General features: G+C 39.4%; 1 protein-coding gene across 1 annotated transcript in view; it reads left to right on the top strand.

The window, feature by feature from the left end:
- Nucleotides 1–241: 241 nt before the first annotated feature.
- Nucleotides 242–15,824, top strand: part of LOC149837864 (uncharacterized) — a 40,408-nt gene continuing 24,825 nt past the window's right edge. Inside the window, exons 1-3 of the mRNA XM_090008139.1 lie at nt 242–596; nt 10,545–10,598; nt 10,632–10,714. Of these exons, the coding sequence (XP_089864265.1) occupies nt 311–596; nt 10,545–10,598; nt 10,632–10,714 (423 nt within the window). The 5' untranslated portion in view covers nt 242–310. The remainder of the gene's footprint in view (nt 597–10,544; nt 10,599–10,631; nt 10,715–15,824) is intronic.

Raw genomic sequence — 15,824 nt, 5'->3', positions numbered from 1 at the left:
GCGGTCTCTCCTCCTTCGCGGTACCCATTGTCGCCGTCGCCGGTCCCTCCGCCACCGTCTCTCTACCGCGCCACCTCCCACGTGCGGATTCGCGAGGGCCGTACATCCCGCAATCGGAGGGCCAGCGAGCGGTGCCATAAACGCTTCCACCGAGAGCCGGCATTTATTATCGATCCTGGACACTTCCCCGCTTCAGATCGCCACACTCTCTCTCTCTCTCTCTCTCTCTCTCTCTGCGACCATCTATTCCAAACACTAGAATCCCTTCTTCTCCTTCCTCTTTCATTCTCTCTTCTGCTCCATTCTGGCGATGGCGGTGGGCGGGGCGAGGGGGCGGGAGGGGGACGTCCTGGAGTCCGTTTGTTCCGTGCTCTCCATGGCCCTCGTCCTCCTCGCCTGCGTCGAGCTCTGTGGCGCCGCCGCTGTCGTCGACGTCTACCGCCTCATCCAGTACGACCTCTCCAGCGCGCCCTTCGGATCCCGCCGCGCGTCCCTCAACCACCACGCCGGCTCCTCGCTCGATGCCTCCGGCGTCGATCTCTCGCGCACCGTCGTCATCGTCCCCGTCCGTCACCTCAATCTCACTTTCTTGCAAGGCGAGCCTCGGTCCTCTCCCTCTCCTCTCTTTGTCTGTCTTTGTTTGTTCTTCGTTCTGTTCTAATTGAGTGTCGTTGTTGAGTTCGCGTTCCGTAGTTCGAAATTCGGGTAGTTTTGGGTTTGTTTACATCGTTTGTTTGAATTCCTTGATTTCGCCTTCGTTTTGGTCGTTTAGGTACTGGATCGCTCTTTAGAGCTCAGTTTGTAACATTTTTGTAATTTATTTCCTATCGAGCAGTTGATCATCGGAGTGTTGTTTGAATTGTTCGTTCCTAGTTTGCTCATTGCATTTCGTGGTTCGCTCTTGTGCTTTGGTTACTTATAAAGCATTCTGTAGCTTCTCATAGTAAGCAGGACATGAGGAGCAATTACGGAAAGTTACTTTTTTTTGTTGGATTTACGAGTTAGTGTCTAGGAAACCGAATGACAACACTCCGATAATTTGACGGGAATAGTGAACATTTTGACAGAGGAACATTAGTTCAGGAACACCCATTAGGAATAAAGAGTGTAAAATGTTGGGATTCCTTGAGTACAATGAAATATATGCAAAAAATGTAAAAGTACTTATATTTCATTTTCTTATGGATCATGTGCTAAACTATGAGGTGATTACTGCCTCGCTTTTGCCTAGAGGGGCTTGAGAACAACCATCTATGAGCTCAAGATTGAGGAGGTAAAGCTTAAGTTTTTTTTTTTTTTTTGGTATTTGGAATAGAACTTTCTTTTAGATGTGGTTTTGCTTTACGATACCTTGTACTGAGGGAAATTTGCTGGGATCTTTTTTTTTGGTTTTATCTCCCTGTATTGTGGTTTTCAGAAAGTGTCAAGATTTGCAAAATGCTGGGTGCATCTATGATGTGTTAAAAAAGTTAATGCACCTTCTTAGCTGGTGGTCTCGTTAGTAGTTTGCGCTCCATTGTGTTTACCGCTGCTTTGACAAGTCATCATGTTTTATGCTTACTGATCCATACATTTGTAAAATAGCTTTCCTTCATCCAAATTAGCTATCCATTTTTCGCCGCCTATCTTCTTAATGGAGCACAGGTATGCCTACCATTTTGTTGTCTTTGAATTTTACAGGATGCTCCTTTAGGGCAACGTGTGCTTGCTCGAAATCTTGCTCTCAATTAGATGCTATGATATAATATCCTCAATTTCACCATGATATAACTTCTAAATATGTACCTAAATGATGCATTCCTTTGTTCTTTTTTAATTCCATTTCCTTGGCAATGGATTCCAAAGACACTAGATTAGAACTATCTGGGTGCCTGATTTAATCCTAAGTTCCTAACTGAAAATAAAAGGAAGGATTTGATTTCCCCAAGTGATGAAGTTATATGTAGCGTTGCAAACAGTAGATTGAGTGTAGAAAGAAGAATTGCTTTTTGAGAGAATGATCTCTCTCTCTCTCTTTTGCGTTAGTTTGAGCAACTATATGGTTCTGCTATTTTTGTTTCTAATACCTGGTTGAATGCTGAGATGAAACTGCATTTTGAGCGTGCTGTGCTGCAGCCCACCCAATTAGAAACTATTGTGGGTTGCATGGACTCTTTTGATAATGCAATTATTCGTAATTTGAGCTTTTTATGTCCAAACAGAAACTAAGGTAATGAGGTTTTGATTAAATCCAGCTAAAGAAAACAAACAAAGCTTTGAAGTCAACAAGAGAGACACCAAGAGAGATGTTCTCAGACTTAAAGAAAGAGAAAAACAAGATGTAGCAGACTGGATTTAACTTTGGAGAAAAATAGAAATGGAATGTGAGAATATCGATATGGTGAAAAGGGAGAAAAGTAGATAAAAAAGAGAACCCAGATGAAGAGCATAATGCAGTTTATGAAGAAACAACAAGTTAGCCTTGATAAAACAGAAAACAGAGAAAATGGAAGATAGGAGATGGACCTGCCACCACCATAGAAACCTTGGAGTTTTGGGCTGTTTGTAGATTTTCTTTTTAAGAGAATTGATGATTTTTGAAAATCTGTTGAGTTGTATAAATCAAGGTTGTAAGTATGGTATCGTTACCCATATCGGTCGGGCCAAAATTAAGACGTATCGTAACGTAAATTGTCATAAATTTTTAAATAATTTTTTCAAAAAATAAAAAAAAATGAGAAAAAAATTAACAAAAAATCTAAAAAAATTATATCACATGAAACAATGATGAATTTCACAAAATACAACCATAAAATCACATATGAAGCATTTATGTCTCTATGAGATGCATAAGACATCATCAAACATCAACTAATATAGAATCATAGATAATATTGCATGCATATCTCACAAGAACAATGTAAAATATTAAATATCTTGCAATTAAGAACATGCTACAAGACTCATACTTTCATATTACATAAACAAAAATATTATGGCAATAGTTGCACTCGATTTTCAATTGGTTTTCACTCATTACTTAAGTGCATGATTGTCATGCCGGATCATCTTATGCAATCTTTGTTTGGAGTGTGGAGCCTGATTTCTACCTTGATATAAATCTCTAATTTCCACGGATCCAACTTTGCGGCAAGTTGGCGGGGGTTGTACGGGGGCAGCGCCTCCCAAGGCAAATTTTTTTGGAGGGTAACTTTGTAATTTTACTCATAATAAAGATTTTTTACCTTAACCCACTTCCTTGAGTGGAAAAATGGTGGAAAATTAGAAATGCACTTTTACTTTAGCGAACCGCAAAATCCTTCTTCCTTGTGCACGGATCAACCCCTAAATCGCTCTCACGAGTCCTTGGGTGCGTGGATACCTGTTTAATGGCTTCTACACAAATGAGGGAGTCGGCCCTAAAAATGTCTTTAGAACCCAAAACTAAAAAATTATGAGTCGTTTTTTAAGAGTGTTGACCCTGAATCATACGATACGGGCATGTATCGTACGATACATATGATACAACTACTTTACGCACTTGTATCACGATATGAGTGCATATCATAGCGATGTTCTAAATAGTAACAATATGTATTGTACGATACGGTATGATACATACGACATTGGTATAAATTGTTGTCCAATTGGATAGGGATGGAACTTTTCCAATCCTTTAACTGCTATTAATATTTCTTCTCCTTGGATCAATAAATCGTGTTCATGCTGTTTGAATTATACACTTGCATGAAGAGATATTTTTGGTGGTCTTTTGATCTTTTAGACAATTTGATGCCATGTATAGGATGCATTTATGGATAAGACGATGATCCTTCTGTTGAGAATAGGTGGTTTTTAGGTTAAGTTGTTCTTTATTAGAGGTTTTCTGAAATACTTTTTTCATAAGGTGTTAGATGTAATTTCTTTGTTTTGCCTCTCTCTATTTAATATAGAGAGAAGCCCTAATGAGGTATCGAGTTTTTTCTGTTTTCTTTGTTCGGCCGTATCTCTCTCTCTCTCTCTTCCAGGTTCGGTTCATCTTCTACATGGTATCAGAGCTACAGCCGATCGTGGGAACGTGATCGACTGTGAAGTGGGAGCGTGATCGTGCTCTACCAGAACTCAGTCGATTCATGGAGGCTTTCATGATCATGATCAAACTTCGATCACGCTGAGTAATGTTCTAATCAGGTCAGCACTTTAAATATTTTTTTTGGCATTCTGCTGGTCGTGGATGCCTGCTGTGGGTGTCGTATCATCTGCTGTGGGTGTCGTATCATCTGCTGGTCGTGGATGCCTGCTGTGGGGGTCGTATCTCCTCGTGCTCGTCGTGGATGCCTGTTGTGGGTGTCGTATCTCCTCGTTTTTTTTTGTTTTCTCTCCTCGTGACTACCTACGCTGTTGGGAGTTTGCTGCGACCTGGTGGTGCCGAGTCTTGCTGCTGCTATGACGAGTTGTGTTTTGGTTCATAAGTTGTCGAAGGATATTCCTGATGGGTGGAAATAACAAAATTTTTTTCTGTTGTCGTGAGTGCTGAATCCTCGTCGAGGTGTGTTCCTGCTGTTTGGGAGCAACAAATTTTTTTTTGTGTGGCCGTAAGTGTTGAGTTCTTGCAGAAGCTGATTTTGTGTGATATTTACTGGATGTCATGTCGTATATGTTGGAGAACAGCAGGTTTAGTTAACATTGTGTCTTGCGACTGCATTCTATCATGTGTGGTGATGTGTTTGGGTGCAGCAAGGATCGGGATTTCTGTGGTAACTACAGCAACTGGAATTAATTTTTAACTCCCTGTTGTGTCGAGTGTTGAAGTTACTCTTCTGTCATGGAAAATAGCAAATGTGATTTCCTGCTGGATTGATCGTTATTTTGTGGAACAGCAGGAGTGGTTTCCTGCTGAGTTGAAGAATTTTTTTTTCCTTGAACACTTGTTGTTCAAGTGAGTTTTTTTTTGGTATGGCTGAAACGTCGAAAGGTGATTCCAAAATGGAACATATTGGGGAGTATAAGGCGTTTGCCAACCCCTTCTCGTATGGCTCTTATGTTAGGTTGAATGAAACCAACTATGCCAGGTGGTCCAGAACTTTTATGATGTCGGTATCTGGACATCGTCGAAAACATATTTTGTTGGAAGGCGAACCCATTGAGAAATTGGGAAAATATGTTACTTGGGATGAAGATAATGACATAGTTATGTCATGGATCATGAACAGTGTCGAACCCCATATTGCAGATGGGTTGATCTACTATAATACAGCCAAACTAATGTGGGACAATCTTCGTGATACATACTCACAAGAAACGAATGTGAGTCGTGTCCTACAAGTCGAACAGGAAATATATAACTTGCAACAGGGAGATCAGACCTTGACCCAGTACTATGCCTCTGTCAAAGCTGCGTTTGAAAGACTTAATGCTCACCGGCCTTTGTGTTGCTCGAAGCAAAAGGATCATCAAGAACAAACCATGGTTGCTCGTTTTCTTACAGGTCTCTCTTCAGATTTTTCTGTTGCAAAAGTTCAAATGTTGACTGGTTCAGATGTTCCCACTCTTGCTGACGCTTACAATCGTCTGAGTAGACTTGCGATATCTCTGCCACAATCTCAGCCTGTGACTCAGACATCTGCTCTTGTTGCCCCATCTAGTTATGGCCGTGGAAATATTCAGAATATCAGAGGACGAGGACGTGGACGTGGTATGGGAGGCAGAGGAAAGCTTCAATGTACATTCTGTGGAAAATCTGGACATTTAGAAGATCGTTGTTGGGATAAGCATGGTCGGCCAATCTCTTCTGCATCAAAGTCATATAATCCTAAAGCTCATGTTACTACTATTGAGGCAACTAATGCACAAAAGAATATCACTGCAAATGAAAGTAGCATCACCCTTAGTCGTGCGGAATATGATGAGTTGATTGCTCTCCGACCTTTGAGTTCCAGTTCTCCTGTAGCTGGTATTGCCTATTCAACCGGGAATTATCTCCATCCGAATGATAGTAAGTGGGTTATTGACTCTGGTGCATCCAGACATTTGTGTGGAAATTCTCGTGTTTTTTCAGATCTAAAGGTCATTAAGGCTCAACTTGGAGTCTCATTAGCCGATGGGAGCTCCTCCCCGGTTGTTGGTCAGGGAAATATTTCTATATCCTCCTCATTACAGTTGAAAAATGCTCTTCATGCTCCAAACTTTCCTCAAAGTTTACTTTCTGTTAGTTGCCTTATAAAAGAACAAAATTGTAGAATAATATTTGATCCAATGGGTTGTCATTTTCAGGATTTGCTGACAGGGAAGAAGATTGGTGGAGGCTATGAAGAAAATGGAATTTACTACCTACATTATCCAATGGGTTCTGTTCATGATGCAGTGGACCATTCATTCAGCTCTGTTCAGTGGCATCGTCGTCTTGGTCATCCTTCATTGTCAAAGCTTCGGTCGGTCTTTCCTCAGATTCCTTCCACCACATCATTTCAGTGTGAAGCATGTCAGTTGGGCAAGCATCATCGAAGTTCGTTCCCGTTGAGTCAGAGTCAGTCGAGTAATAAAGTTTTTGAACTTCTTCATGCAGATGTATGGGGTCCTAGTAAGATTCCTACTAGGACTCAGTGTCGGTATTATCTTGTTATTGTTGATGATTTCTCTAAGTTATCATGGGTATTTTTAATAAAAGAACGATCTGAAGTTCCAAGTATTATCAAATCCCTAATTCTTGAAATAAAAACTCAGTTTGAATCTATTGTCAAGATTGTTCGCACTGATAATGCTCTTGAGTTTAAATCAAAAGATCTGTTACAATTTTACCAAGATCATGGCATCCAACCCCAAACTTCCTGTGCCTATACATCTCAACAAAATGGGGTGGCTGAGCGAAAACATCGGCACCTCCTTGATGTTGCAAGGACCATTATGATTCAATCCAATGTTCCTGCGTCATACTGGGGTGATGCGATTACCACTGCTTGCTATCTGATCAACCGCATGCCTTCGTCTTCTGTGGGTGATCAAATTCCATTACATATCCTAAAACCTAATGCCCCACTTTTTTCTTTCTCACCAAAAATATTTGGATGTGTCTGTTTTGTTCATAAACTTGGCCCTGACCGTGATAAATTAGCAGCTCAAGCTACAAAATGCATATTTATTGGTTATCCGAAAAATCAGAAGGGCTATCGATGTTATGATCCTATTTCTCGCCGAGAGTATGTCAGTGCGGACGTATCTTTCCTGGAATCCTCTCCATATTACTCTAGTTCCGGTTCTCCACTGCAGATTGATTCAGCTGAGTCTTTTCCATTACCTATACCTCATTTTCCTTTGGAATCTGTGCCCTCCTTACCGAACCAAACTTCATCCTCTTCCAGATTTAATAATCCTCCATTGGTATATGTGCGTAGAGCTCCACTTCCGTAAGAGCCTTCATCTTCTTCTTCTCCTGAGGTAAGTTCTACTGACAATAGTGTTCTTCAGGATGATGATAACAGGCCTATTGCTCTACGAAAAGGGACAAGACAATGCACCTTATATCCCATAGCTCATTTTGTCTCCCATGCCAGAATTGGACATAAGATGAAGTCTTTTATTTCAGCCTTGTCTGCTGAAATCATTCCTTTGAACTATCAGCAGGCAGCACTTGATACTCGCTGGAAGATGGCTATGCAAGAAGAAATGACAGCTTTGGTATCTCAGCATACCTGGGATCTAGTTGATTCCCCAGCAGATGCTGACATTGTTGGTTGTAAATGGGTATATACAATAAAGTACAAATCTGATGGTTCTATTGAAAGGTACAAGGCCAGATTAGTCGCGAAAGGATATACCCAGACATATGGAATTGACTTCTTTGAAACGTTTTCTCCTGTTGCACGGATGGGTACCATCCGTCTTGTTCTCTCAGTAGCTGTTCAGCATGGCTGGAACTTGTGTCAATTAGATGTGAAAAATGTCTTTCTTTATGGGGATCTCTCTGAGACCGTTTACATGCAACAACCTCCAGGTTTTGAGGTTGAGGGGGAGTGTCATAAGGTGTGCAAATTGAGAAAGGCGATTTATGGCTTGAAACAAAGTCCTCGTGCATGGTTTCAAAAGTTGTTTGAAGTGATGTCAAGCTTTGGTTTTAACAGATCAGCAGCAGATCATACTCTTTTTATAAAGAAAACTAGCTCTGGCATAGTTGTTATGGTAGTATATGTGGATGACATCATTCTTACAGGAGATGATGTGAAAGCTATTGAAGCCACAAAAGCTCATCTTCACAAACACTTTGTTACAAAAGACCTTGGTTCACTCAGGTATTTTCTGGGTATAGAAGTTGCTAGAAGCCGTGAATGGATGGTTTTGTCTCAACGGAAGTATGTTCTTGACTTATTAAAGGAAACAGGCATGTTGGAAGCTAAACCAGCAAATATTCTCATGGACCATAAAGTTCAGTTGGTTGAAGAAGGGTCAAAACCTGTTGATAGCAAACGCTATCGCTCCCTAGTAGGGAAGTTACTATATGTAACTGTGACCAGACCAGATATTGCTTTAGCAGTAAGCAAAGTTAGCCAGTTCATGGACAAACCAACTGAGGTACACTGGAATGCAGCCATAATGATTCTCAGATATCTAAAATCCTCTCCTGGAAAGGGGTTACTGTTCAAGAAAGGTGGAACTCTGGAGATAGTAGCTTATTCTGATGCTGACTATGCTGGATCTGTAGTAGATAGAAAGTCTACCACAGGATTCTGTGTGTTTCTGGGAGACAACTTGATTTCATGGAGAAGTAAGAAACAAAATGTGGTTTCCAGGTCGAGTGCAGAATCAGAATATCGGGCTATGGCCCAAACAACTGCTGAATTGATATGGGTTCGCACTGTTCTTAATGATCTCCAGGTGAAGGTTTCTTCTCCAATGACCATGATGTGTGATAACAAAACGGCAACATATATAGCAAACAATCCTGTTTTTCATGAGAGAACAAATCACATTGAGGTTGATTGTCACTATGTAAGAGATATGATTCAAGCTGGTCATATCACTACAAAATACCTAAAGTCTGAAGACCAAGATGCAGATATGTTTACAAAGCCTCTTGCTAGGCCTAATTTCTCCAGATGCTGTGACAAGCTGAGCATGATAGATATCTATGCTCCAGCTTGAGGGGGAGTGTTGAGAATATGTGGTTTTTAGGTTAAGTTGTTCTTTATTAGAGGTTTTCTGAAATACTTTTTTCATAAGGTGTTAGATGTAATTTCTTTGTTTTGCCTCTCTCTATTTAATATAGAGAGAAGCCCTAATGAGGTATCGAGTTTTTTCTGTTTTCTTTGTTCAGCCGTATCTCTCTCTCTCTCTCTCTCTCTCTCTCTCTCTCTCTCTTCCAGGTTCGGTTCATCTTCTACACCTTCAAAAGCAGGTTCTAAGTCTGGAAGGTTCTGGACTTCTTTCTTTGATTTTTGAAATTCTTTTGTAGCAATCAGATTCTGCTGGAACCTGTCCTTGTTTTCATTCCTGTCTTTTTCCACTTTTTCTTATAACTGAGTCCTTTGACATAGTTGAGACGATAAGAAATTTCTGACAATGTAACCTGTCAACCAACTGGTCAGAAACATCAACAATCAATTACATGGGGTTGGATTTGAATATTTGTACTTTTGATGTGGACTTAAAAAACTGATTTCTGTTTTTGGCATCTGGAACTTTTTAGGACAACTAGGTGATCGAATTCCATATTTCTTGCACGACTCCTTATAAATATTCCTTCTCATACAATAACATCTCAAAAAGGTCTGTGAAATGTACTCGAGTCAGGCTAGCCATTCAAGGTAGTGGTATTCAATTAATGTTTTGTCATTCTTAGTCAGACAAGATGTAGAAAAATGACTAGGTAAAAGTTTACTAATATGGGTCAAATTGATGTCATAGTTAAACACTGTTAAAAATATGAATTGAATGCCCCATGTCTAGTTAAACCCCATTAATTCTGAATTTTCATGGTATGAGAAGGAAGCAAGATTCTTGAGGTGTATTGAGATGTCCAATACACTAAAGATTTCTTGCTATGGCAATGATTGGACAACTAGAGTTGGTGAAATCTCAAAGGATTAGGCTTCCTCCACCAATATCTGGCCTTGTTGCCAATAATCAGCAGTCACATGTCCTTTTGCATGGATACCCTTGATGTCAGTTGCTGAATGAAACAGACCCTATTTGACCAACATCCTTTTGTCACTTGATTGGCTGGAAGCCCATTGTGTCCATCCAGACATCTGTAATACACTCAGGTGTGTATCATGGTAACACACACAGACACGAAAATAACCTGCTCAGGTTTGGTTTTGGATCTTATTATTAATTTTTTTTCTTCGTTTTATTGACTTTTTAGTACAAGAATGGTTTCATTGTGCATGACTTGATTTTGTATTACTAACAACCTGCTTAAATTTGAAGATTTTCATGCTTCATGTTCTTTATTGGTTCATGCATGAATCTTAAGAATAATTTGCTTTCATACTAAACATTATTTTAACATTTGCTATTTTCTTTTCATATTTAAATGTCATGGTTCTATTGACATATCCTTTTATCTGCAGAGTATCTGACCAAGCAGCAACCCTTGGGGGGTTTGCTACTTCTCCTTCCTCAAAGTTCAACAGGTGAAAAAGAAAAAAACACTGAAGAAGATGGTCAAATACATGAAAATGGGCATTTGAGAAGAACACTGACAGAGATGGAAAAAATTCTTATACATGTTAATATTCCTGTGAGTGCAGATCAAATGTCTCCTTACTTGCCTTTGATGTTCATGTTAGTTGCTACTTTGTTATTCTTTTTTATTACAGGGCATATTGCTCCCCATGGTTATCTTGTACATTTTTATCATTTAGTTTCTTTTAGTTTTAATTGTTTTAAGTTTGCAGTTTATTTTCTTTTAAGGATGTTTTTTACCTTCTTGTATTGATGATGCTTATAGGATACCACTCAAACGTTGGAAATTAGTTTTCTTTTGTTGAGTTTTACCAAGTTATATCCATGCAACACATCACGGCTTTGGGCATCTTTGTGAGATATTGATTTTGCTCATTATAAGTTGGTTATTTTAATTGCCATTTTTCTGGTTTTTAACATGATGATTGTTCTTTGTGCTGATAAAGAAAGTTTTCATCACCCATTCAATAACAAGCAAGGAGACTTTATTGTTTAATTTTGAAGTAATGGAAACTGAAGTTTCCTACTATTTGCAAGCAGTGCTGTCAAAATAACTTCTTTAATTTCTCACAATGTCTATGGCAGTGTCATTCCTGATTGCAAAAGTCATGAACATACTTTACGTCTTAGGAACTCTCAAATTAGAGAATGGAATACTTTAAATTTCAGAAAAAATGGATATTTACATGAATTAGATAGTGAAAAAGAAGGAAGCCATCTTATTTCAGAGAAACTAAGTGAAGGAAACATTCAAATTGCTGAAAAAATGAATACCTGTTAATGAAAAGTTGAAATAATTGGGTGGGAATACGAAAGAAATTTGTAGTTTTCTGTTTCTAACTTGTGATCCTTGCAAGTACCTCTAGGATAGGTTATAACTGGCTTCCAAGGGTGTGGAAAAGTCTGTGAGCAACAGGATTTGCCATAATTTGAGGCTTCTAACCGCAAAGTTTTGTTTTTCATATTAACATTAGATAATAGTAGAGAAAGTGGAGGTGTTTTTTGGAAAACCAATTGAACTTAATCAACAGCATATGTAATGACCACGATTTTTTTAAAACTTGTGTGATTTGGGCCTGGGATCCAAGTCGCGGATCCAGGACCCATAAAGGGGTATTTACGCTTAAATATTTGCGTTATACTAAAATAATATTAATATTAGTAATAAAATAGAAATATACATATATATATATATGTATATATATATTAAGCAAATTCGAGGATCCACATTTGGACCCACATGGATCCGACTTGCAGATCCATATTGATGGGGGTCAATTGGTATGGATAGGGTAAATTTTAAATAAAAGCTAATAATAATAATAATAGTAATAAGAAATAAATAAAAATTTAAATTTTTATTATTATTTATCCGAGGATCCACAGTTGGATCCATTCGGATCCAACTGGTGGATCCATATAGTTTGGGGGTCGGGTTACGGGCCTCGGGTCCGGACCCGAGCCGCGCCCCCTGTGTAACCCCTTTTAAAGAAAGGGGCAACCCGATAAGGGTTGCCCGTTAGGTCTTCAGCAAATCAAGAAAGGGGCGAGAGGGTGGGGGTTACGCAGGCGTAACCGAAACCCCACCCATCTCGGCAAGAAGGGGGGGGGGTTCGACGATAAATGGGAGGTGGAAGAGGGGGTCTCACCCTCTTCCCTCGTCTCCCTCGATCTCTCTCTCCCTCTATCTCTCTCTGTCGAGTTGGGTGAGAGGAGGTCGCCGGCGAGCTGCGACAGCCCACATCCACCATTGCCGACTTCCAGCGAGCTCCCCATCACGGCAGCAGCAAGAAGCAGCCCCAGCCGACCGTGCATACATGCCTCCAGCCTCCGATCGCCGGAAAATTAGAGGTACGGGTTTTCCTCTTGATTTCGAGTGAGAACGAGAGTGTAGATTTGCTTTCCATGGAATATTTTTAGGGTACTCATTAGGGAGAGGCAGATTTGGGGGTTTGATGTGCCGGAGACCCCAAATCGACAATTTTAGGGATTTCAGTCCGCTGATTGATGGAGTTTTGGGTTGTTGAACTATGACTCTGAGTCCTTTTGAAGGGAGATATACCCATACACGGTCCTTTTGAATAAGCCTCTGTTTATTAATTGGCGTAGGTATTATGTCTTCTGGTAAATTCCATCTAGATAAAGCTTTGCATGTTTAATAGTCGATCGAGGTTGCTGTGAAACCTTTGCAGTCTTAATAAGTATTGGAATAGGCTTAACGCTTGCTATATACCGAAGACTGGAAATTTTATGGACTAATTTCTGAAAGTGCATATTCTTTTGTGTTATGAGGTTAATGCAAACTAAGATAAAGTGCAGACATGCTGAATGGTACCCTCCTGTAATCAGATATCAACTATAAAAGCAAATTTTAATTGTTAATATGTAAATAGGTTTTTGGATCCTACATGTTTCCACTCTGTTTTTGGTTGTTTATGCTTCTTTTTACTTGTTGTTGAGTTTCAGAATTGAATCCAGAATCTGCCCAAACCCAGATTCACATTTGGTTTGTAGTGTTCAGAGGAGAGTTTCAACTCTACTTACCTGTTAGCATTAGGTTTCTTTTATTTTACTATGTTTGTTGCCCCCATTTCGTTTTCAGGGTTGAACTAGTTCTCTTATATGAGTAATACTTATAGTGCATACAGGCTAAGCTCGGAGGCGTATTACATCTATAGTTTTGATACTCGCTGAACCTGAGATTTTATTTTATTAGAACTAGAACTTGAAATACATATTTATCTGAGTTCTCATTTACAAAACTTGGGTTACTGTATTTGACAACTAGACTTAAACCAAATCAAATTGGGTCGGCTGGGCAATACCCAGTCCTTGTGAGGTCTGGCAGCACTTGCCAAAGTGTTGGCAGCCCCCATCTGTAACAATATATATATACATATGACAGGTTTTGTTAAGGTGGGCTGGCTGTCAGCCCAGCCGAATTTGGCTGGCCTGACAGGCCGAGCCTGGTGGTTGTGGAGCCTCATCCAAGTGCATTGGCTGGGTCATTGCTTCTCAAATAAGACTACATTATACCTGCGTTAGTCCAGCTTTGCATGGTTATATTGTTTTTTTATATATATTCATGTGTAAGTGGTCATTTGCTTCATAATTGTTAAATTTCTTAGTAGCATAATGGATTTATGTCATACATCCTGTCATACCTATTTACAAGGTGATTAAGAGGTATATGGACGTGCAAAGATTGTTAGGAATACACCCATGTAATCTGTATGACACAAACGTTAGGGGTGTTATCATAATTTAGCTAAACATGTAAATGTTTTCGGTTGTTATCATACAGGCTGTTTGCCAAGGCTTAAACTAAAATATTTTAGGCTGAGTTAGATTAGCTTGTGTAAGGTTCAGTTCTTGAAATTTTCATATTTATGCTTACCTGATATTTAGACCTATGTCTGTAAGAGCATGACATGTTTTGTTTCCCTGCATCTCACACATTAAGCTAAAATCAAAGTATTTGCTGCAAAGCTACATCTTATGCATATCGCACACTAACTTGATGTATTGACACGTGCACCACCACTTGAAGGTTCACATGCTGATTAAGATGTGTAATTCCATCAAAGTGTGTATGTGACATGAACATGTATGTTAAAGCATGCATTGACATGAATGCATAGTCTAAATAAAATCATACATGGGATATGAGCATGTGTATGGAATGAAAGCATTTAATGGAAGCATGCATCTTTAACTTGTACATGTGCGAACTCATGCATATGTTTATAAATTTATTGTTTTATGCACCAAAAATTTGTATACACGAATGAGCACTGAAAAGCATGTGAAAAATAATGCGTGGAGGCATGCGATTGATGATTTTTGCTTATGAATGCATTGATGGTAAATTGGATCATCAGGGGCTGGGTGAGCCTCGAGAACCAGTTGTTCTCTGATTTAGTTATTTTGATGCATTACAACAAATCAAAGGTGATATTAATGTTTTACCGCACTGTTCTATGTTGTCATGGGCGGTGGTCCCGTGAAAAGCTTAGCATGCTGATGTGCAAGCTTATGTTATTAATTTCGCATGTAAATTTGCAAGTGTAAAAGAAATGAATTAATAACCAAATAAAAGAAAGTAAAGAACAGTGTAATTCACTTTCTCCTTGATGTCCCTGCTTTAGCGTGAGAATCTTGGATATTACGGTTTAGGGGAAACCGTGAGGATACAAAAACTCCGTGTGCGTTTTGTTGCCCCTGAACCCGATATTGAGGTTCTTTTTTTGGCTACGGTTTTAGGGAGAATCCGCCACTTTACCCGGGAGTGGTGTGTTAGTCACAATTGTGAGTTTGTTTTGGTATACCAAGAAAGTGGCGCCAGTGGATGTTGTTTTCCCTGGTGTCCCCGACTTTGGATGCTGTTTTCCAAGGTTCCGATGGATGGTGCTATTTCCTGATATCGGTCGAGGGCTAAGTGTGGAACCCGGTAATAAAATACAAATTGTGTGTTAAGCTACCCCGGGAACCCTACTTGACCTCGGAGACTGTACCCGTTTGGTGTATCCGCGGGCAATGGTAAATTAAAAAGAGGAACTTAAAAACTGTGTGCATTTAATAGGACATGCATATGGAAAGAGGGGAGCTTAAATGAAAGATAATATGGGTTCATGCATTATACATAAATCATGCATATTCTTGCTCTGCATTAGTTCATGCATGTTTACCTGTTCACTTGGTTGTTATACATTGATCATTGCATGATGTTGGTCTCCCTTACATTCAAATGCCTTTATTGATTAAATTATAATCACTGTTATTCACTTAGTTTCCCTCATGTTTAATGTTTATTTTATTGTGGCATAACTGGTTAATTGCCTTATAATTTGGTTATAATTGTATCCTTCTAAAATATTACATGGATCTTATTTATGCTCTTTTTCTTATTTGATTCATTAGGGAAACCTGTACGCAGAATTCCTCGGATTTCTGACCCTTTTATTTTCTTGGTTTTTCCCAGACCCAGGTGATCAGTGAAGACGACTTGCTTCTGAGGGGATACGAGGGTCACATTTGTTTCAGACGGCTTCACTTGCGGACAAAGTGGCTCTACTGTTATTTACTTTTAGTCTTCTTAATTACTGCAAGTTGTTATTTCTATGTTGACATTGAACATATGATTTTTATTGATTCATTAATAAAAG

Source organism: Nuphar pumila, chromosome 5, assembly GCF_984573655.1.
Source record: "Nuphar pumila chromosome 5, dmNupPumi1.hap1.1, whole genome shotgun sequence".
In the NCBI taxonomy this organism is placed as follows: domain Eukaryota; kingdom Viridiplantae; phylum Streptophyta; class Magnoliopsida; order Nymphaeales; family Nymphaeaceae; genus Nuphar; species Nuphar pumila.
This window is presented reverse-complemented; position numbering and strand designations above follow the sequence as displayed.